This window comes from Ctenopharyngodon idella, chromosome 20, assembly GCF_019924925.1.
Source record: "Ctenopharyngodon idella isolate HZGC_01 chromosome 20, HZGC01, whole genome shotgun sequence".
Taxonomy (NCBI): Eukaryota; Metazoa; Chordata; class Actinopteri; order Cypriniformes; family Xenocyprididae; genus Ctenopharyngodon; species Ctenopharyngodon idella.
In genome coordinates, this window is record NC_067239.1 from 2,040,748 (window position 1) to 2,065,281 (window position 24,534).

Here is a 24,534-nt window from a genome sequence, read left to right on the forward strand (position 1 = left end):
ACAGATTCTTTCAGGATAGGTAGGTCAAAAGTATAAGTACAGGGTCATTAGTGCTTAATGCTTCAGCCACACGTTGACTTAAATAACAATGACCCTGTAATTCAATTAAGCAACTTCCCTCTGGAAGGATTCTATATGTAGACATGAAAAGTACATCCTAGAGATTTAGACCTTCTAAAACTGGAAAATGTTCTTCTTTTAGAAATCAACCTATTTGACAAATAGCCACGCATCTACTGCAACAAACTTCTGTCATTTGGAAGGTTAACAAAAATGAATAAACAGACATCTTAATTTTAATTTTAGTCAGACTAAATAAGCTGCTCTTTAAACTGACAATAACATGCAGATGATACATCAGAGATTACTCACAGAGTCGCCTTTCAATGCAGCGAATTAACAAAAGCCCAAGCTAAATGTACTTCTATATTGTTTTTAGAAAATAACTAATTTTAAAAACCAAAATGATGCATTTTAGCAAACAAGTCATATTTAAAAAGGTGAAAGGCACTCCCAAAAAAAGCCCCATGACTTTTTCAGGCTTATTTTCTCAAGCCAACAAAACGATAAAAAACAAAAAGACCATTGAAGCTTAAATATTTTTATTTCAGGCAGGAATTTAGTACATTCAAGTCACAAGGAATTGATCATATTTAAGTTAACCATTACCATTTGGCCAGCAGAAAATAAACTGCAATGAAGGAATCACATTTGCATGTGCATCACTTCATTTTAAAGTTTTGTATGAACAAAACATGACCATATAATCCTTTAGATGTACAATCCATTACGTGTTGTGGCAAAACATCTAAGGCATGTCTTAATGTGTGCACTTTAATCCTTATTATACACAATATGTGTGATTTTTGGTGTGGTGATGTCAATCATGTACATCTGCATTTAATGCACTTACTTTAAAAGTAAGCATTACTGTACATATTCTGACTAAGCCCGATGGTGGACTTCTATTATGTGATTTAGCAGGGATAAAAATGTTATTCTTTTACCTTTTATAATGATCTCCCACAAGTAACCTACAAGTAAATGAGATAATTAATCCACATTGCTAAAATGAAAGAAACATTCAGAATCAAATATGAAGCCACGTTAAACGCTGTCAATACAATACACATTCATTCTCATGCACTCATACTCCCTGATTTCCCTTACGTGTCACCATGATATGTGATTTTCCATTTAAAGTGTATTTAAATAAAGGGATATTTTAGTACATTTGTATAGCAGCACACACATATATGATATATATAAACCTATATCAGCATTCATTTATTCCCCATGCATGGCTAAGGCTTACAATCAAGTGTTATATATAAATAACTGCAATTAAATATGTTGTTTTGACATAAATTTAATAAAATTCTAAACAATTTTCTTACCATCAAGCTAGTAGAGCTTCCTGTGCTGTTCAAGTTTCACCAGTTCCCTTTTTACAGTACCTGAGCAGTATGATGTGCATTTGCATATATAATCTGCATATACAATGGAATCATAAGTAAAGTGCATACATTTTTCATAAATAAAATTATATTTTATATTATATTAAATATATAATCCAAAGGGCCTATAAGAAAAAAAACCCCCTCAATTTAGGTTTATAGACTTTATAAGGTCTAAGTATAATAGAGAAATAACCTCTCTGGGACCATTTTTACATGCTCAAAAGCATCTATGGTTCTTTTCTCTGATGTTTAGGAATGATTTTGCCAGTTGGCATTTAGATGATTTGAACCTTTCTGATTTTTTGTCAGTTCCTCATGAACTTCTTCAAAGGAACCTGGCTGAGATTCCAGGGATGACTTTGTCATCTGCTTTTGCAAGGCATTTTCAGATGATTCCCATTCACTGTCATTTGAATCAACATTAGTCTCATTTGTCTGGTGCTCCTCTTCTTCTGCTGTATCCTCTGTAATATCTGAGAGTTTGCCCTTCTCCTTTGTATTCAACTCTTCGACCTCGTCTTTTTCTCCTGCATCGTCACTCTCATCCTCTGGAGCCTCTTTGTCTTCAACTTCACGTTCATTATCCTCTTCCCTCCTCTCTGGTTGTCCAGCAGCTGAGAGTTTGAGGAAATTCAGAGCATGAAGGAGCATCTTGAAGGTTGTATGTGCAGTTTTTTTCTGTGGTTTGCCCTCTGATTCAGAATTCAAATCCACAACTTGGTTGTGTTCCTCTGTTTCCGAGTCTTCTCCATCAGCATCAGCCCCATCCTCAGACTCCGAGTTGTGCTTTACCAAAACATTAAATGAAGTTGCCCCATCTGATTTGTCGTCTATTTGTTTTGGCTGTAACACAGGCTGTAAAGCTGAAGCACTGCCATCATGTTCCCCTTCATCTGTCTCCATATCTGGCTCGGTATCATCCTCAGCTTCATCACCAGCTTCAGCTGATTCACCATTGTTGGCCACAAGAACACCTTTATTTGCAATTATCTCCACATCATCATCTTCTTTCTCACTTTCTTCACCTTCATCATCAACACTATCTAGAACAACATCACCATTGTTCTTAGGAGATGTTTCGTCCTCAACAACCTCAAGATTAGTCACAACATCAAGACACTCAGTGTCTTCAAGGTTAGAAAGAATGTCTCCCTCCTCTGCCTCTTCACAACTGACAGATTCCTTGTCTTCCTCAACATCTGATTGACTTTTGTCTGTCTCTTCTCCAGTTCTCTCATGATCCAGTGTTTGCTTTTGCTCTTCCAGTTCTACCTCAGCATTCTTGTTTTCTTCTGTCGTGCCATCTTCAACAGTAGATTTCTCTTCAGACATCTCAGCTTCAGTGGTCCCTTCATCTGCTGCGTCCTCATCACCTGTATCATCTCCTGCAGTTTCGGATTCAGCAGTCTGTCCACCTTCTACAGATTCATTCTCAGCCATCTCACACTCTTTTACAGTGTCATCATTAGCTGTCTCACCCTCTTCTGCAGTTTCATCATCACCTGTATTGCAGTTTTCCACAGCTTCAGCATTCTCTCCATCTTCTACAGATGCATTATTAGCAGATGTCTCATCCTCTCCAGCAGTTTCTGCTTCAGTAGTTTGTCCATCTTCTGAAGTTTTATCTTCAGCTGTTTCACCGTCTTCTGCAGCTTCATTTTCAGGTGCCTCATGCTCTTCTCCAGGGTCATCATTTTCTGTCTCAACTTCTTCTCCAGTTTCTTCTTCTGCAGTTTGTCCTACAGATTCATTTTCAGCAGTCTCATGCTCTTCTGCAGTGTCATTGTTAACTGTCTCACATTCTTCTGCAGTTTCATTTTCAGCTGCCTCATGCACTTCTGTGGTGTCTTTGTTTCCGGTCTCACCTTCTTCTCCAGTTTCATCTTCAGCAGTTTGTCCATCTTCTGCAGTTTTGTTTTCAACCACCTCATCCTCTTCTGCAGTGTCGTCATTAACTGTCTGACCTTCTTCTCCAGTTTCATTTTCAGCAGTTTGTCCATCTTCTGCAGTTTCGTTTTCAGCTGTCTCATCCTCTTCTGCAGTGTCGTCATTAACTGTCTCACCTTCTTCTCCAGTTTCATCTAAAGCAGTTTGCCCATTTTCTGCAGTTTCGTTTTCAGCAGTTTGTCCATCTTCTGTAGTTTTGTTTTCAGCCATCTCACCCTCTTCTGCAGTGTTGTCATTAACTGTCTCACCTTCTTCTCCAGTTTCAACTTCTGCAGTTTGTCCATCTTCTGCAGTTTCGTTTTCAGCAGTCTCATCCTCTTCTGCAGTTTGTCCATCTTCTGCAGTTTCGTTTTCAGCAGTCTCATCCTCTTCTGCAGTTTCATCTTCTGCAGTTTGTCCATCTTCTGCAGATTCGTTTTTAGCCGTCTCATTTTCTTCTACAGTGTCATCATTAACTGTTTCGCCTTCTTCTCGAGTTTCATCTTCTGCAGTTTGCCCATCTTCTGCAGTTTCGTTTTCAGCATGCTCATCCTCTTCTGCAGTGTCGTCATTAACTGTCTCACCTTCTTCTGCAGTTTCATCTTCTGCAGTTTGTCCATCTTCTGCAGTTTCGTTTTCAGCAGTCTCATCCTCTTCTGCAGTTTCATCTTCAGCAGTTTGTCCATCTTCTGCAGATTCGTTTTCAGCAGTCTCATCCTCTTCTGCAGTTTCATCTTCAGCAGTTTGTCCATCTTCTGCAGTTTCGTTTTCAGCATGCTCATCCTCTTCTGCAGTGTCGTCATTAACTGTCTCACCTTCTTCTGCAGTTTCATCTTCTGCAGTTTGTCCATCTTCTGCAGTTTCGTTTTCAGCAGTCTCATCCTCTTCTGCAGTTTCATCTTCAGCAGTTTGTCCATCTTCTGCAGATTCGTTTTCAGCAGTCTCATCCTCTTCTGCAGTTTCATCTTCTGCAGTTTGTCCATCTTCTGCAGATTCGTTTTCAGCCGTCTCATTTTCTTCTACAGTGTCATCATTAACTGTTTCGCCTTCTTCTCGAGTTTCATCTTCAGCAGTTTGTCCATCTTCTGCAGTTTCGTTTTCAGCAGTCTCATCCTCTTCTGCAGTTTCATCTTCAGCAGTTTGTCCATCTTCTGCAGATTCGTTTTCAGCAGTCTCATTTTCTTCTACAGTGTCATCATTAACTGTTTCGCCTTCTTCTCGAGTTTTATCTTCTGCAGTTTGCCCATCTTCTGCAGTTTCGTTTTCAGCATGCTCATTCTCTTCTGCAGTGTCGTCATTAACTGTCTCACCTTCTTCTGCAGTTTCATCTTCTGCAGTTTCGTTTTCAGCAGTCTCATCCTCTTCTGCAGTTTCATCTTCAGCAGCTTGTCCATCTTCTGCAGTTTCGTTTTCAGCCGTCTCATCCTCTTCTGCAGTGTCATCATTAACTGTCTCACCTTCTTCTCCAGTTTCATCTTCAGTTATTTTATCTTCTCTAGCAGTTTCTGCTTCTGGGGTTTGTCCATCTTCTAAAGTTTCATCTTCAGATGTTTTGCCCTCTTCTACTGTTTCACCTTCAACTGTCTCACCTTCTTCTGCAGTTTCATTACCAGCTATGTCATCCTCATCATCTGCTAGTGCTTCAGCAGTCTGCCTGTTCTCTACAGTCTCTTCACCAGTGGTCTCACCCTCCTCAACAGATTCTATTTTCGCAGTTTGCCCTTCTTCTGCAGTTTCATCATAAGCTGTTTCATCCTGCTCTTCTGATTCTTCCTCAGTGTATTCTTCAGTTGCTTCTTCCTTTTTTGTTTCAGCCTGCATATCATCAAATTCACTAATGTCATCATTTGCCACTTCTTTATCTAATTCTTCATTAATCTTAGAACTGCTTGCACTTTCTTTAACAGCCATTAAATCAGAATCAGTCTCATCATTCTCCTCTTGCTCTTCATCTTGTTCTGCTTCCTTATGTTGTGCTGTCAATGTGTTATCAGACATCTCAACAGTTTCCCCAACTTCATCCACATCTTTCCTTAAATGTTTGGATATATTTGATTGTTTCACAGAACCATCTTCTACGTAAGTGCTGGAGGCATTGTCTTCCTCTTCACCCTCCTCACTTTCTCGTTTTTTATATTCTTCCTTAATTTCTTGGGCACTGGAAGCAAGAATTTCTTTATCTGCACCTTCTTTCTCATCCTCCTCTTTGACAGCCTCAAGCCCCACAATTTCTCCCTCCATCTTACTGGGTGTAGATTCACTGGCAATCTCCCCCATGTTTTCATTGGTGGGAGACGATTTCTTCATCTGGAGAATTTTTCTCAAATCAAAGTCCATCATTACAGGGGCGGAATTCAGCATTTCCACAGGTAACACATGTTTGGATGCCATTTTCTTTTTCAAGCATGTGTCACAAGGACAATATTCATCATCGCTACGTTGATCACTGAAATCAGTCCCTGTCATTGTGTAATCATCATCACTTTTAGCAGGTTGTGGATCAATGGATTGGTTGCGCATCACTTTCAGGCGTCTCCGCCTTTGCTCCGTTTGAATGGTAGATTCACGTGACATTGTCTCTTTCGGTGGTCTTGGTCTTCCAGCTCTGCCTTGAATTTTCCTTAGTTCCCTGTCTATACTCGATTGTATCCGTTTGCGGACTTCATCTTGCAATTCACTTATCATGGAGTCAAGCTGCTCATTGTCATCCAGATTCCAACGGACTTTGAACTCAGCCATTGCATCAACATAATGTGTCATAAATTGCTTTTCTAATTTGCTCAATAAATTCAGAACCCATACAGGATCAGGGTCTTGAGAAAGCCTTTTTGATAGTTGACGTCTTTGTTGTGTTGGTGCACTGCCTGAACTTGTGTCCTCTTGACGGTCTGATTCAGTTTCCTTATTATTATTCCCAGAACTCTTGTTTGAAAGAGGTGTTTCAATGAGTTCCCTTGGACTATCATTATTCCTGATAGTCTCGTCAGAGCCTTGGACATCATCTTTTAGCTTCTCTTCAACAGTGTCCTTTGTCTCTGGAGTCCACTGAGCTTGACTGGCTATATCTGGAGTGGCTGAGTCATATTTTGATACTGGTGTTTCTGAAGCTTCCTCTTCCACTGTTTCATCAACTTCCTGTACCTTTGTCAGGGTATCCAGGACTTCACATTCTGTATTGATTTGGACTTGGGTGCCATCATTGACACTACTTTTCCCAGAACCTGTTGAGCCACTGTTAACATCTACCCCTGAGGATGACCTGGCTTTGAGTTCCTTGTCCAGATGCTTGTTTCTTTCCTCAGATGTCTTCTCGCTGTCTTTTGGGTCACAAAGCCAAAGAGACTTAAGCATTGTCATGAGCTCCTGGTATTTTTCTTTGTTACCATCTTTATCACTAGAACCAAAGTCTAACAACTGAAGATTTGCCAAACAATCCAGAAGACCTTGCGCTGATGTACTGAGCTTACGTCCATATACAGATGACACCTCTGGTAAGCTATTGCATCTGTCGAGTTTGGGGCTTAGCAAGACTTTCATCACCAGAACTGAGGAATTAAACATCTTCGGTTCATCCCCCCTCTGAGAGTGATCACCCTCAGCAACTTCAGGAGATTTTTCAACTTCAATAGCTCCCTCTGCCTTTACCATATGAGCATCTTCCATCTCATGTTGTGTTTCAAGCTTGGTCACGTCATGTCGCAATGTTTTATGCTCATTTTCATTTCCGGAAGGCACATGTGATGTACAGAGTGGCTCTACTGAATCAAAGTTGTCGTGGAATTCATCGCCTAAATCACACAAGGCAGTGTCTGATGGGATTTTCCTCAGCCATTCATTTACCACCTCAGTTGGAGAGGCATTTGGCAGGCAAGAAGGACTCAGCTCAGATATGTCTTCATCCATCTTCTGGCAAGAAGAGTCACTACCAATCCTTTTCCTACATTTGCTACTTTTTTCACTCTTAATGTCACTGACATTTGTATCAGACTTACACGACTGAGTTTTTTCTGCTGCTGTATTCAAATGGTAAGTATGTTCTTCTCTTGGGTCTGGAGCAGGAACGGTCTGTGATAACATGCTATCATTGGAGCCGCCGAGTAAAATAACAGGTTTTTTGGATTTTTTGGGAGATTTTGGTGGGATAGGACTGAGTTGGTTTCCTGAGGTAACAGATAAAGTCGCAGAATGACACCTGGGCGTATTGTCCTCAACTTTCTGTGTAGTCTTGGTGCTTAATTTATCGTTTCTTCCATTGACAACTGTAGTTTTAACATCATTCTTTTGATTATTTACTTTCAAATGAGATGAAGAACTGGATATATTACTCTTTGGTCTGTCAGTCATTTTTGCAGTATTTCCCTCTTTAGTTTTAGATTTCTCAGAGTCTGAGTTTGCAGAGGCACTTGAAATTTGTATTTTCTGTTGTGTAGAACTGCATTTTGAACAGACACTTTGAGATTTATGGGTAACATCTGGACTTTCAGTTTTCTCTTGACCTGTGATTTCAGTATGTACAGACATACCAGAAGCTTTGCTAGATGGACGGATCTCTTCATTTGGAGAGCTCTGCCTCACTGAACCAGTGGCAGATGGTTGGCTATCAGATGAAGTATTTAAATGCTTTGTTTTGGAGGATTTATTGCTTGCTACATCATCTCTGTCCTGGATTGTGTCTCTAGGAAATGTAGAGCTGCAATGAGAGCATTTGGACTTAGATTTACTAGAAACATTTGACTTAGCTGATGCAAAACTTTTAGGTCTTTCTTCTGGGGTCTGTGTTGTTTTACTTGTTATTCGTACTGGAGATTCTGATAAACACTGGTCAGATCTACCACATATTTCAGTCTTCGATGAAGCAGAGTTCATTGAAACAGCGCCTTCATCTATTTCCTCAACATCATCAGCCTCATGGTCTTCAACTATCCCAATAGATACTGAGGTGCTTGTTGGTGTTAAAACTCTTTCAGAGGCGGAGCTGATTTTGGACGTTGCTGACTTTTTAGAGAGAGGACTTGCAGGTAATTCTTCATGTTCAGAGTCTTTTTCAGATGATGCCATTTGACTCAATGACTCGTTTATTGCACCACAAGCATATTTATTTGAGTTCTCCTCTTGAGATACTTTTGATCGATCAGACACTGGACTCTCACCTCTGTTCAATTCCATATCTACAATGTTTGTGGCTGTATCAACCTGACCCTCAGAAACCTTAGACTTCCTGGATCTTGTAGATACGTTTGACTTAACTGACAATTTGCTTGGTGATCTGTTCACTTTTTTATCCACACCTGCTTTAGACACTTCAGATTCCGCAGATGCATTAGACACCACACTTGTCGATCTTCTGTCAGGCTCTTCAGCTTCTGAGAGGAGGGACTTTGCAGAAGCATTTGATTTGGTAGGCACAACACTTGATTTAACAGTGGCAGTTGTAGATGGAGTTGACTTTACAGACAAAGAGCTTGTTGTTCTTTCTACCACTTTATTTGCTTCTTCATCCTCCTCAGCTGTTCTTTCTGAATGTTTTGATTTCTCAGATGCACAAGATTTTGCAGACATTGCACTTGATGATCGAACATCTCCTGTATCTGTGTTACCAGTTTCCTTAGGAGCAACTCCTGAAATATTTGACCTCTTAGATCTTGCAGATGTTTTAGATGTAGCTGATGCTGAACTTGGTGTTCTCTGTTGTACATTGTTAATTAGCTCAAAATCTTCTGACTTGTTTGATCTTGCAGAAAGATTAGAAATAGAGGACAAAGCACTTTCTGTTCTCGCTTCCTTTTGTATATCTTCATTGACAGGGCCTTTTAGACCAGATCTTCCAGAGACATCAGATTTCAATGACCTCGAACTTGGTGCCCTCTTATCTGGTTCATCTCTTTCTGAAATTTTCGACGTTCTGGATCTTACAGAAGAATTCGATTTTGCAGACACTGCACTTGGAGCCCTTTCTTGGATTTCTCCCTCATTTGAGATCTCATTTTCATCAGGTATGGCTTCAGACATTAATGAAATGGCACTTGGAGGTCTACCTAGACTCTGAACCTCTTCTTCCTCTGTATGCTTTGACTTATTGGATCTTACTGAAATTCTGGATTTAGTAACACTTGGTGCTTTCACTTCACTTTCTTCATCATCAGGCTCTTCATCATCATATCTCTCTTCTTCTTGGTCTTTTGCATCAGGCTCTTCTGCTTGTATTTCTGCAACTTTTGATGCTTTGGATTTTGCAGAGATACTGGTTTTGGTAGAAATATCAGATCTTCCTGACATAGCACTTGGCACTCTGTCCTCTTTTTCCTTGTTATCAGTGTTAACATCTGTTGCAGAAGCATCTGACATTTTTGACTTTGCAGAAACGTTTGACTTTGCAGACAAAGCACTTGAAGCTCTCTCTTCTTCTTGGTCTTTTGCATCAGGCTCTTCTGCTTGTATTTCCGCAACTTTTGATGATTTGGATTTTGCAGAGATACTGGTTTTGGTAGAAATATCAGATCTTCCCGACATAGCACTTGGCACTCGGTCCTCTTTTTCCTTGTTATCAGTGTTAACATCTGTTGCAGAAGCATCTGACATTTTTGACTTTGCAGAAACGTTTGACTTTGCAGACAAAGCACTTGAAGCTCTCTCTTCTTCTTGGTGTTTTGCATCAGGCTCTTCTGCTTGTATTTCCGCAACTTTTGATGCTTTGGATTTTGCAGAGATACTGGTTTTGGTAGAAATATCAGATCTTCCCGACATAGCACTTGGCACTCTGTCCCCTTTTTCCTCGTTATCAGTATTGACATCTGTTGCAGAAGCATTTGACTTTTTTGATTTTGCAGAAACATTTGACTTGGCAGACAAAGCACTTGAAGCTCTCTCTTCTTCTTGGTCTTTTGCATCAACAAGCTCATCAGTTAAAACATCTGATATTCTGGACTTATTGGATCTCGTTGAAACACTTGATCTTGCTGACAGCGCACTCTGAGCTCGTTCCTCTGTTTGGTGTTCTGCTCCTCGAGGCAAAGCAGATGGCACATTTAAATTATTAGACTTTTTCAATCTTTCAGAAGCATTGGATTTAGACGACATGGCACTCAGAGCCCGTTCCTCTGCAACTTCAACTCCATCAGACTGATTGGATTCTTCTGTTTCATCTCTTGTTTCTGAGACCGTTGTTTTCACAGATCTTGCAGATATGTTAGATTTAGAGGACAGCACACTTGCAGATCTCAAATCATCTCTATCTTCAGCCACAATATCTGCTTCCATATTAGATCCTTTGGATTTCTTGGATTTAGAAGAGCTATTGGATTTTGCTGACAATGCACTTGGTGCTCTTTCCTCTTTGTCTGGTGATCTTTCTGTGCTCTTGCAGGTTTCTTCAGGTTCTGTTCTGCATTCATTTGATGTTTCAGAGGTATGCGATGCTGCATATACTTCAGATAATCCATCATCATCTCCTGCCACCTCTGACATTTTGGACCCTTTAGATCTTACAGAAACATTTGATTTAGCTGATACTGCACTTGATGCTCTTTCCTCCAGTTGCTCTCTGTTTGACAGATTAGATTTTTTTGACAATGTGGAAACTTCAGATTTGACAGACAAAGCACTGGAGGCTCGGTTTTCTGTCTCCTCCTCCTCCAACTTGGACTTATTTGATTTCAATGAAGCATTTGATTTGATTGACATAACACTGGGAGATCGTTCCTTCAATTCTTCTCCTGATCCTGGTGTTGGTGTTGTCTTGGATTTCCTCGCTCTTGCAGATGAAATTGACTTTACAGAAATAGTGCTTGATGCTCTTTCCTGAACATCCTCTTTTTCCTGTATTTCACCTTGGTCTGCCTCTGAAATTTTGGATGTTCTGGATCTTTTAGAGACATTTGATATTGATGATACAGAGCTTGGTGATCTCTCCCCTGGTAACTCCACTTGAGTAGCTCCTTCAGCTTCAGAAATACTCAGTGGATTTAAACATTCCACTCCTTCTTGGAGAGAAGCTACTTCTGAAATGTCAGACTTAGATTTTTGTGAGACATTTGATACAATAGAAACGCTACTGGGAGCTCTGTCTTGCTCATGATCCTCAAGCTCGCTCAGATCAATTGACATTTCAGATCTAGCAGAAATCTTTGATTTCATCGAAATGGAGCTGTGAACCCTCTCCTCTGTTTGATTATCATTTGTCAGCTCTTCAATCCCAGACTTGTTTGATGTGCCAGATTTAACACTCAATGCTTTTTCTTCTATTCTCTCCTCAGATGCCCCATCAGGCGCAGACTGTGGCTCTTGAGACTGACTAGATTTAGCTGAAATATTTGATTTAGATGACACAGCACTTACAGGCCTCTCCTCAACACTGTCCTGTGATTTAGCAAGCTCATCAAAACAATTATCTGACAGTCTGGATCTCACAGATGTATTTGATTTAACAGACATGGCACTTGATGTTCTTACTTCAGAATTTTGTTCCTCAGAGATTTCAGTTTTTCTTGATTTGTCAGATTTATGAGACTTTATTGACATGGCACTGTGTGCTCTTCCATGCTGTTCGAGTACTTCTGAAACATTTGTTTTATTTGATTTTCCAGAGGTATTGGATTTTATGGAGATAGCACTCGAGGATCGCTCCTCTATTATTTCATCATTTACTTCAGTATTCTCTGGAGCATTTTCATTTTCATAAGGGGCCGATAACTCGGACTTTGTAGACATTTTCGATTTGGCTGACATTGCACTTAGCGCCCTTTCTTCTGTTTCAGTATCTTGCACATCAATGTCTTCTGGTTGATCAGTTGATTCAGAGGCCCCTGGAGTCACTACGTCCTTTGAGACTACACATTTATACGTTTTTGGTCCAGACAAAGCAGATGCTTCAGACCTGACCTCTTCATCGCCTACTTCTGGACTTGCAAACTTTCTGGATGTTTTAGACTGCCTTGAAGATGAAGCTTTGCTTGGCGGTCTTGGTGATAAACGCACTAGAGATGCAGGAGATTTACAGGGTGTAACAGAACATGGATTTGGTTCAGCATCTTCCTGATGGCCATGGGATGCTCTCGAGATACTCAGAGGGAGGTCGACATCTTCATCATCTTGATCCTCCTTCAGTAATGCTAAAATTTGGGAAGAAGAGCTCACGACGGATAAAGGCCTCTCATCTTCCTCTACTGGCTGAGTGATCTGAACACTTAATTGATCTTTAGGGAGGTTAGAGGATATGACATCAGGCTTGTTCTCGTCATTATCAGATGCGTGAGTGTTCTCACGCTCTTCTTCTATAGCACTTGTGCTCTTTGTTTTAGGGGACACTGAGCGCACTTCACTTCGACTGCAACAATGGTTGATGGTACACTGTTCAATCGTGGTGTCGCCCTGCTGCCCGATGGTCTGTTGAATGCAAGTTGCCTTTTCCACTACATGCTCTGTGTACTCTTCACTGGACATAGTGCGCAAGCTGTCAGTAGATGCCTTTTTGCACACTATTCTCCGTGAGGATGCACTTGAGCTTGAGGATCTGATGCGTCTTACAGATCTTTGACTGGGAGGTACAGGATTCTTCCAGATGTCGTACTCTTGACAGTGAGCGCAGCAGTGCTGGCAATGTGGTTCTTCAAAATGTCTTTGGTAACATTTGGTGCTGTTAGTCTCTGCTTCACCAGCAGAGAGAGAGTCGGCTTCTGAGCAGCTCTCTGCACTGCCATGAGAGAGTGAACAAGCATCATCAGGTACGACATGGGAATCATTAAAAGAGCTCTTTGACTTCTTGACTTCTGTGGACCAGTGCAATGTCTCATTGTGTAATAGCCGAAAGCGCACTTTCATCTCCATTGACAGGCTTCCATCTTGGTTGACCAGAACTCGCTTTTCAATGTCATCATCCATCATGTTTTCCCCTGTATGAGGACAGTCGCCTCTGTGCCCTGGAGGTAGCGAGTTAAGTCCATTTGGAAACAACTTTTCAGATGAGACGGACAGTCTTGCTGATCTGTTGCTTGAATCACACCTTGGATGGATGACGCTTCTCTTTGTTTCTAGTCCAAAGTTGACTACAAGTAAGAAAGTAACCACAGTAAGTAAGTATTAGGATAAATATTAAACAATATGAAGTTATAATGTAATTATAATGTAAAAAGGGGCACAATTGCAACAAACAATTTTCATAATCATTGGTAATAATGGTCCACTTTAGACGTTCTACTAACTACAAGTAACTTTGCAACTACATGTCAACTAGTAGTCATTAGAGTATTAGTAGACTGTCTGCTTAATATCTGCTAACACTTTATTTTGATGCTCCACCAACAGACATTCTACTGACTGTAAGTAACTGCAAATACATGTCAACTTATTCTACTAACCCTAACCTAACAGTCTACTAATACTCTAATGAGAGTTAGGTGACATGTAGTTGACAAGTTACTTATAGTTAGTAGAATGTCTAAAGTGTCTATCCAAATAAAGTGTAACCTCATCATGATTTTTTCTTCATTATTAAGTCTTAAGTAATGTAGTAAAGTAGTTAAGTAATGATGCTGAAAATTAAGCTTTACATCACAGAAATAAATTATATTTTAAAGTATATTAAAATAGAAAACCATTATTTTAAATTGTAATAATACAAACCCGATTCCAAAAAAGTTGGGACACTGTACAAATTGTGAATAAAAGAGGAATGCAATGATGTGGAAGTTTCAAATTTCAATACTTTATTCAGAATACAACATAGATGACATATCAAATGTTTAAACTGAGAAAATGTATCATTTTAAGAGAAAAATAAGTTTATTTTAAATTTCATGGCATCAACACATCTCAAAAAAGTTGGGACAAGGCCATGTTTACCACTGTGTGGCATCCCCTCTTCTTTTTATAACAGTCTGCAAACGTCTGGGGACTGAGGAGACAAGTTGCTCAAGTTTAGGAATAGGAATGTTGTCCCATTCTTGTCTAATACAGGCTTCTAGTTGCTCAACTGTCTTAGGTCTTCTTTGTCGCATCTTCCTCTTTATGATGCGACCAAATGTTTTCTATGGGTGTAAGATCTGGACTGCAGGCTGGCCATTTCAGTACCCGGATCCTTCTTCTATGCAGCCATGATGTTGTAATTGATGCAGTATGTGGTCTGGCATTGTCATGTTGGAAAATGCAAGGTCTTCCCTGAAAGAGACGACGTCTGGATGGGAGCATATGTTGTTCTAGAACTTGGATATACCTTTCAGCATTGATGGTGCCTTTCCAGATGTGTAAGCTGCCCATGCCACACGCACTCATGCAACCCCATACCATCAGAGATGCAGGCTTCTGAACTGAGCGCTGATAACAACTTGGGTTGTCCTTGTCCTCTTTAGTCCGGATGACATGGCGTCCCAGTTTTCCAAAAAGAACTTCAAATTTTGATTCGTCTGACCACAGAACAGTTTTCCACTTTGCCACAGTCCATTTTAAATGAGCCTTGGCCCAGAGAAAATGCCTGCGCTTCTGGATCATGTTTAGATATGGCTTCTTTTTTGACCTATAGAGTTTTAGCCGGCAACGGCGAATGGCACAGTGGATTGTGTTCACTGACAATGTTTTCTGGAAGTATTCTTGAGCCCATGTTGTGATTTCCATTACAGTAGCATTCCTGTATGTGATGCAGTGCCGTCTAAGGGCCCGAAGATCACGGGCATCCAGTATGGTTTTCCGGCCTTGACCCTTACGCACAGAGATTGTTCCAGATTCTCTGAATCTTTGGATGATATTATGCACTGTAGATGATGATAACTTCAAACTCTTTGCAATTTTTCTCTGAGAAACTCCTTTCTGATATTGCTCCACTATTTTTCACCGCAGCATTGGGGGAATTGGTGATCCTCTGCCCATCTTGATTTCTGAGAGACACTACCACTCTGAGAGGCTCTTTTTATACCCAATCATGTTGCCAATTGACCTAATAAGTTGCAAATTGGTCCTCCAGCTGTTCCTTATATGTACATTTAACTTTTCCGGCCTCTTATTGCTACCTGTCCCAACTTTTTTGGAATGTGTAGCTCTCATGAAATCCAAAATGAGCCAAGATTTGGCATGACATTTCAAAATGTCTCACTTTCAACATTTGATATGTTATCTATATTCTATTGTGAATAAAATATAAGTTTATGAGATTTATAAATTATTGCATTCCTTTTTTATTCACAATTTGTACAGTGTTCCAACTTTTTTGGAATCGGGTTTGTATTTCACAATACGAGTCTTATGTTTACATAATTTTTCTTCAAGTAAATGTATGTTGTTTTAAGGATGTTTAGATACTTTTTACTGTGAAATAATAGAAAAAATGAATGATTAATGATAAAGAAAACGACTTTTTGCAGAGTGACCTACCATTTTTCTTGGCCCCCTTTTCATCACTGCAGACACTAGAGCGTGACTTTACGTTCAGCCTAGGAAGTTTGTCGTAAGAGTTCTTCCTGAAGCTGTCCAACAGCAGTGGGTGGAAAGGCTCACGTCCCACACAAACCAAAATGCTCGGGCACTGCAGGAGACTTTGCACACTGTCAATCTGAAAAACATGCAAATCGCTCTCAACGTTAGAGAGACTGTGCTGCTGATTGATTACAACATGACAGAATCAAATTGATTGAGATCAGCAATATCTGGCTGAAATTAAATCAGCAGGGATTTTTACAACTGCCAAGTTCTGATGAGGAAATGTGCTATGATGGATTGAAGCCATACCAATTAAAGGTTAATGGCCATGGGAAGTCAAACCATCTGGTGTATACATTTTCCCACACTAATTTTTAATCATGAAAACAGTGATCTGAAAATGTGTGTGATCTGTTATGCAGGGTGATTTCGGTGCACGAGTCAGTACCCATGGGTCAGCACAAATAACAAGCGTACAAACAAATGGGTCATAGGTCAATCAAAAAGGCTTCATCCCTAATTAAAAAACTATTGTGACTATAATGTTTCTTTAAAAAAAAAAATGGTATCAAGAGTTCATCTGAGGTCAATACATTAGAGTTGAAATCTGCATGAACTTATGTTATAAATATAGAGGATGTTAAAAAAGAAAGAGTTATTGTTATGTTAAGACAGTTTAAGGTCTTTTTTTTTTGGGAAAGCGAAAAGAGCCAAGAAACATGAGTCCTGTGGCGCTTCAGTCTTGTCCAAATAACATTTTTAATTGTAGTAATCCAACAATATCTGATGCTGAACTAGGTTTCAAACTCATGAAATCAGAATATATGTGGATAAATAGAGAAAGAGTAAAAGTACACACATCAACATCACATATCACTCTTTAACACAATACTAACTTTAAGCTAAATCTGCATGCTCTGCAGTTTTTGATCTTCAAAACTGTTCAATTTTGCAGTGGATTTGAAGATAATTAATTGGAACTGTGGAGGATGCGAGTATCTCAAACTGTATGTTTTCATGGCATTGACCTGCTTCTGCTGGTTCAAAATAGCTCTGATTTGAGCAAGATTAATAGTTATTCTCTGGATGCTGGTGCATCACTGCTGTGCAAAAATACAAGTAAAGGAATATCCTGATCATTTCTAACAAGAACAGCAGGAAAGATTTATTCAGAGATGTTTAAAAAGAGTTCGTCAAAGATGAGAAGGCAATCAAGAGAATGTGATCTTAAATGGTACACAAAAATAAATAATAAAAACATAAACAAATAATAATTAATGTAATTCTGTTATATTAAATGATGTTACAAACAGTCTGTATGCAGAATGCAAATGTGTGTATCCAGTTCAAGAAAGATAGCCGTTATCATCAATTTGAAGCTCACTTTAGTGATCCTGATTCCTGACCGTATTTGTGCAAAGTAAATGTCTTGTTATGTTTTGTTCACTCTAAAAATGCTGGGTTAAAAACAACCCAAGTTGGGTTGAAAATGGACAAACCCAGCAATTGGGTTAAATGTTTGCCCAATGTGCTGGGCAGTTTTATTTAACTCAACTATTGTGTAAACATTACTATATGACTGTCTTAAAATGAACCCAAAATAGGTTGGAAATTAAAAATCAGACACAGAGGCAACAATAATAATCAAAAAGTGAACATTTATTAATTTAATAAACATTTAAGCAATTTAATAAATGTTTATTGTTTAATTATTATTCATTAAACATATTAATAAATGTTCATTTATTAAACAGATTAATAAATGTTAATTTCCAACATACTTTGGGTACATTTTAAGCAAGCAATACAGTAGTTTTTAAACAATAATTGAGTTAAATAAAACTACCAAGCCAGTTGGGCAAACATTTAACCCAACTACTGGGTCAAAATAACCCATATGCTGGGTTTGTCCATTTTCAACCCAAAATGGGTTGTTTTTAACCCAACATTTTTTAGAGTGTAAGAATATTACTTCCTGTTTGAAAAAAACTGTTGAGAATATTTTTTATTACTGGTAATTGTTGCTGGTTCATTTGGAATCTCACATAATCCATAAATGATTCACTATTCAGTGAGTCACTAATTGTGACTCAGGCTGCATCCGAAAGCTTAAAAATGCTGCTTTTGGAGGATGCCTTCTAAGGTAGGAAAGTATGAAGGAACGTCCGAATCCAATTTTAGCTTCACTTCTTGTCTCCAGAGATACCCTCATCTGATCGATTGTCTGCAGCCTTAGTCACGGAGTCTGATTCAAACCACTGATTTGTGAATGTTTTTGACTAACACTTCAAAAGAATCGCCTCATCAGATTAATTTGTCCATGAATCAGATTTCATCTGGTACATGCAGGAAACACTGTCCCATACTCTAAAGATGAAACTAATGCCACTCCATAAGACATATCTGACGAAACTACATACTGACACACATATAATTTTCATTGATAGAGACAAGATTTTAAATTACATTAAAAATAATTATAATTATTAAAATTGTTTGTGTTGAATAGTAACCAAGATTTTGAAGCCCAAAAAAGTGCATCCATCCATCATAAAAGTAATCCATTCAAATCCAGAGAGTTAATAATACCTTCTGAAGTGGGTTTTTGTAAGAAAAATATCCATATCCATAACTTTATAAACTAAAATAACTAGCTTCCGGTAACGTACGTCCGCGCGTTCATGGGAGAGTCCAGCTCCGGCGTATGACGTAGGATGTAGGCGTAGCGTAAGCTTAGGTAAGAGTAGACACATCTTGCGCTTCAAACAAATAGAGCTGGGCAACAAACTTAAGTTCCTCCCACATTTCTCTTTAAAAATTCTCATTTCAGACTTCTAATTCTGTGTTTTGTTTTGCTCTATCCTCTGCGTTTCCGCGTTCGTCAATACGTCGGGTCAGCGGTCTCTCTTGCCAGAACTAGACTTGCGTACAGCCGTTACCTGGCTGAAGCCAGTTATTTTAGTTTATAAAGTTATAAATATGGATGTTTTCTTACAAAAAAAAAAACATCGCTTCACTTCAGAAGGCCTTTATTAACCCCCTGGAGTCGTATGGGTTACTTTTATGATGGATGGATACACTTTTTTGGGCTTCAAAATCTCTATTAACTCCCATTATACATCTTGGAAGAGCCAGGATATTTTATAATATAACTCTGATTGTGTTCGTCTGAAAGAAGATAGTCATATACACCGAGGGTTGGCTTGAGGGTGAGTAAATCATGGGTTAATTTTCATTTTTGGGTGAACTATCCCTTTAAGTACAAAACTTTATATCTTCAAAAACACCCAACGGTCCTGCTGGATTCTGTTCTCGTTCTCTTACATGTTCAACTCTCAGCCAGTGACAAATAAACCTTTACTCCATTGCTTGTCGAGCTATTTCTGGCACTGTCTCGATACCATTCGTAATGTTGTCCATGTATCAGTCAGGCCCCTGCGGAGGGGTGTGTGCCACTTTACAGCATGTTTTCTATGGGAAGTACATGCCTGTGGCAGTGCTAATAGGATGTGCCTGCTCTAGACCCACAGAGGACCAGCAGCGCTGACCAGAGTCAGCAGCGACCCGCGAGTCCAGCTCTGATGGGCAGGAAATGCCTGGATCGACTCCAGACATTCTGTGGACTCCAAGCCAAGAAGTGTTCCCCTTTTAAAGGAACAGCACTTTCTCTGAGTATGATGCCACCCTTAGCACCGTGGCATACCGTTGCGTGCGAACACATAGAGACATGTCTTGATTTGGTGGGACAGCCTCTGGTTGCTCTCGGGGCTGTATAAACTCCTAGCCTCTCACCTTTTATCAGGGTTGCCATAGCTCAGTCCCAGAGGGGCTATTTCTTACACTGCCCGGGCCACCCTGTCCACCTCTTATCTACCCAAACCACCTGCAGACTGTAATTCTTTATTTTTTCCTCTTCCGTGGTCTGTGGCATTTGCCCTTAAGCGCAAGTGGGAGTGATAGTGACTAAAATGAACTCTACGCTGACTGATCTGCTCAACTAATCTTGTTCTCAGCATAATGAGCACTTCATAAATCACACAACTCATTCTGTGGAGATGTCACTTTCTTTGGTGGTCTTAAATAACTAACGCACAAAAATCAAATTTAAGAGCTCAAAATCAGAGGTCCCGCAGCTTCGGGACTTTCCAGTTGTCAGATGTGGCGTCACTCTCATATACTTAGCTTCCTGTAAACCTGTGTTTTTAACTAAAATGGGAGCTTGAAGATTGATAAAACATTTGCTAGCTTATCTGCTCCAGAGCCTGTTCATATTTGTATCAGAGCTTGACAGAAATGTTCCAGTTTCAACCACTAGAGGCCTCTGTGTCCTTAGCACTTTTGCTTCTCCTGCAAACCAACAGCTGATCTTACATAATTTAGGTCAATTTGCAATGAATGTAAATAGCTACATGTACTTTATTTACAATATGAGACATTTTATCATCTCACATAATTGTATGCTATAATTAACACTATCTCATAACACAACAAATAAGCAAACCTGATAAATGTAAGCAGGGGCTTCATGGACATGGATTTTACTTTGCCGTTTTAGACCTGAAGTGTCCTATGTGAAATAAAACATAACTACACTTTTTAACTTCCTCCCTGAAGAGTATGTTAGTCTAGTTGTGTTTTTTTATGTGCAAGGGAACTCAAGTTCAAATTAAATGTCTTGAAAATGTAAAAGCAAATGATCTGCAGAATGTGCAACACACCATTGAACTGACCAGAACTACAAAGTGAATTAAAGGTCTGCGTACCTCTCAGAACTGATCTGAGAATGAAGTGAATTTGAATTGAGCTTACAATCAAGACACAGATTTGGAAGGAAGTAGAAATAAAATTGACTGATTTTCCAATAATTTATATAACTGCATTAAGTGTAAATTTTGACTACAAAAGAAAAGACAAAGCTTGGCAAAGTCTTGTCTGAATGTTTAAAGAAGTTTAAAGAAGAAAACTCAAAATCGTTTGAAGGTTTTATACAATCGGCCCTACAGACATACATTTAACTCATTTAAATTACTTAAAGGATTAGTTCACTTTAGAATTAATATTTCCTGATAATTTACTCACCCCCATGTCATTCAAGATGTTCATGTCTTTCTTTCTTCAGTCGATAAGAAATGAAGGTTTTTGAGGAAAACATTCCAGGATTTTTCTCCATATAGTGGACTTCACTGGGGTTCAACGGGTTGAAGGTCCAAATGTCAGTTTCAGTGCAGCTTCAAAGAGCTCTACATGATCCCAGACGAGGAATAAGAGTCTTATCTAGAGAAACCATCGGCCATTTTCTAAAATAAATAAAAATTAAATACTTTTTAACCACAAATGCTCGTCTTGCACTGCTCTGTGATGCGTGTAGAGCTCTTTGAAGCTGCACTGAAACTGACATTTGGACCTTCAACCCGTTGAACCCCAGTGAAGTCCACTATATGGAGAAAAATCCTGGAATGTTTTCCTCAAAAACCTTCATTTCTTTTCGACTGAAGAAAGAAAGACATCTTGGATGACATGGGGGTGAGTAAATTATCAGGAAATTTTTAATTCTGAAGTGAACTAATCCTTTAATTTAATAATATTAAATGTAATAATATATTTGTTTCCTGAAATCTACAGTACAGCAGTATAAAACTGCTAATACTGGATGTGAGTATAATTCCCACATATGTGATTTTGTAAGTAACTGATTTATAAGTGAAATATTTTGTGTTTAAATTTGTGCTCAAAATGTTGTGATGATTAACTTACAGTATAAACATCAGTACATACACTACTGTTCAAAAGTTTGGGGTCAGTAAGATTTTAATGAAGTTTCTTCTGCTCACCAATGCTGCATTTATTTGATCAAAACAGTAATATTGTGAAATATTATTACAATTTAAAATCACTGACTTCTATTTGAATATATAGAAAACTGTAATTTATTCCTGTGATCAAAGCTGAATTTTCAGCATCATTACTCCAGTCTTCAGTGTCACATGATCCTTCAGAAATCATTATAATATCATGATTTGATGCTCAAGAAACATTTCTGATTATTATCAATGTTGAAAACAGTTGTGCTGCCTTTTGTGGAAACCATGATACATTTTCATTTTCAGGATTCTTTGCTAAATAGAATGTTCAAAAGAACAGCATTTATTTGAAATAGAAATCTTTTCAACATTAAAAATGTCTTTACTGTCACTCTTGATCAATTAAATGCAACCTTGCGAAATCTACTGACCCCGAACTTTTGAAAGTTTGTATATATTTCCAGAAGAGACTCACCTTGTGGCCTTGCAGTGTGTAGAGCTTCCTGATGAGACACTGCATGAGTTCAGAGACCTCGTCCATGAAGAGCGCCAGACTGCGCAGGCTCCTGCGGTGCAGCACGATGGTCCTCCGGACAGACGGGTCGCTGTTCTTCACAAGCACAATCTTCCTGGAGTGTCTGTGATGGTGGTGGTGATCTTCACTCTGTCCAGGAGCTTCCTCAGGTCTAATGGGCCTTCTGTTTGTACACTGCCGAGCGTGTGGATGCGTCTGGAAATGATACCACGGGTTGGAGTAAGCTCCCGAGGCCTCTGAGGCCATCGTCTTGGCCTGCTGATGATCGGCACACAGATAACATCCACGATCCTCCAGCGGTTCCGGTCTAGTCGAACCAGAGGAGCCTCTGAAGGATGTTGCGGAGCAGTGCCCATGGGGGAAAGGGTGCTTGAGAGATGGGTCGTCCGTGAGGGTGTCAAAGCATTGGAAGCTTTGCTTGTGGGAGGCCATTTTAACTTCATTCAAAGGACTGTGGCAGATGTCAGATGACTGGAGGTTGAATCAGAGGATAAAGGAACCACAGAAGAACATAGCAGGGCTATCACACTCACTCATCCTCTCCTTCCACTCTGCCAAAGACAAAAACACACACACAGGTTAACATCACCAACAGAGCATTTCAAGTCATTTTGTGTCAAGCTCATTATGACAACATTTGATATTAGAGAACTTTAGGCATAAATGCAATTGAATTGTTTGGGCCTATAAAACAAATTTGCAATGAAACGTACTGAATCGAAGAATGTGGGCAGTATCTGGAATTCAAAGTGGAATTTAAACCTGGAAATGGGCAGTTTTCCAGTTTTAATATTTAAAAAGAAAAATATTTAAATGTAAATAAAAAATGTTATGATAAATGAATAACAAATATGTAAGATTCTGCACTATTTCTATGTGATTTCATTAATAGCTATGCAAACTTGTCAAAATTCAGATGTTCTTGCTTCCATTAAAGATGCTCTTTGGATCACATGATCATCAGGTTTTGACACAAACTTGTGCTTTAATACTTTGTGAAAATCATGAGAATTTTATTCAGTTATCACTCAAATTGTAGGCTAAAATTATAATTTGTAATGGAAAAAAATAGTGCATAATTATATATCAGCATATTAGAATTATTTCTGAAGGATCATGTGACACTAAGCTTTGCATCACAGAAATAAATTATAATTTAAAAGATATTAAAATAGAAAGCCCTTATTTTAAATTGTTATAATATTTCACAATATTACTGTTTTTTTTTTTTCTCTGTATTTTTGATCAAATAAATGCAGGCTTGGTGTACAGAAGAGACTTCTTTCAAAAACATTAAAAATAGTAATGTGTCCAAACCTTTGACCGGTACTGTATATATATGGTACACACAGTATGCTTGCACTTGCATACTATAAGAAACATAGAATTGAATATAATTGCAAACTAGTTTAAACTAACAAGCTTAAACACGAGGATAAACTCAGAAGCTTAAACAAAAAGACTGAATGCTTTCAACTCGATCCTGTCCTTAACAGGATTTAAAATTCTCTGCTAAGTGATCCAAACACAACACTAAACATTTACATTGTCATGAAATTAAGTGTTTTTTTAGACTTTACTTTACATTTAAATTTGAATTATTTGTACCTTAACCTACCTTTCTCCCACCTTTTCTACCAGAATCTCCAGATCCAGATCATTAAAGTGTTTTCTCAATCTCTTTCTTACAGAATCAAGTTTCTTTGCACAAGACAAGGTAGTGCTATCTGCCCACTGCAACTACTGAAACTGAAAGTATCTGTAGTGTTGATGTTGAACCAAAGCTAAAAAAAATATCCAGATTTAACATGTGACCCTAAACCGGTACATCTGCAGGAATCCCACTGGCACATCATGACAGCACATTTGAGCCTGGCACACTCCACAGCTGAGGGAGCATTACTGAGCTCAAGACACACAAATGATGGACAGATATCAGAGACTAAGCAGGGATAAAAAGAGCAGACTTCGCCTGAATTAGACTAAAGAGCTTATCTACAAGTGCAGGGAAAAAGTGGAAGCAACATGTGACAGGATGAAGCTGCAGTAAAAGCCTATTGTTATTTTTGATTCAAGCACAAATGTGAAAATTAAAAATTACCAAGTCATGTGATTTAAGAAAGCAAAGATGTAAAGCGAGAAATGGACAGACATGTCGATTTGTTCAAAGAAAAGGTAGAACTCTAAATCAGTAAAATCTAACACAAAACTATTAACACAATTTGAATTTCCTAACAGGATGTCAGATCAGTGAATACACTGCCTTATATTCTGATCCACATATACATGTTTTCTGTGGAAATAAACTGGGGAAAAAGGAGGCCACAAATCCATAGTTCCAGCTCTCTTTTTCCACTCATGCTATCAGAACAATAACAGGGAACTGATACAGCCTGTGAGTTTTACTGCA

At 38.9% G+C, this 24,534-nt stretch overlaps 1 protein-coding gene across 1 annotated transcript; it reads right to left on the reverse strand.

Annotated features, from left to right (window-relative positions):
* Positions 1 to 597: 597 nt before the first annotated feature.
* Positions 598 to 11,615, reverse strand: rp1l1b (rp1 like 1b). Its single transcript, XM_051874852.1, has 2 exons — positions 1,398 to 11,615; positions 598 to 1,034 (listed from the first exon to the last, which is right to left on the reverse strand). The coding sequence occupies exon 1, from the start codon at positions 11,517 to 11,519 to the stop codon at positions 1,710 to 1,712; it is 9,810 nt and encodes a 3,269-aa protein (XP_051730812.1). The 5' UTR covers positions 11,520 to 11,615; the 3' UTR covers positions 598 to 1,034; positions 1,398 to 1,709.
* Between the last annotated feature and the right edge of the window lie 12,919 nt (positions 11,616 to 24,534).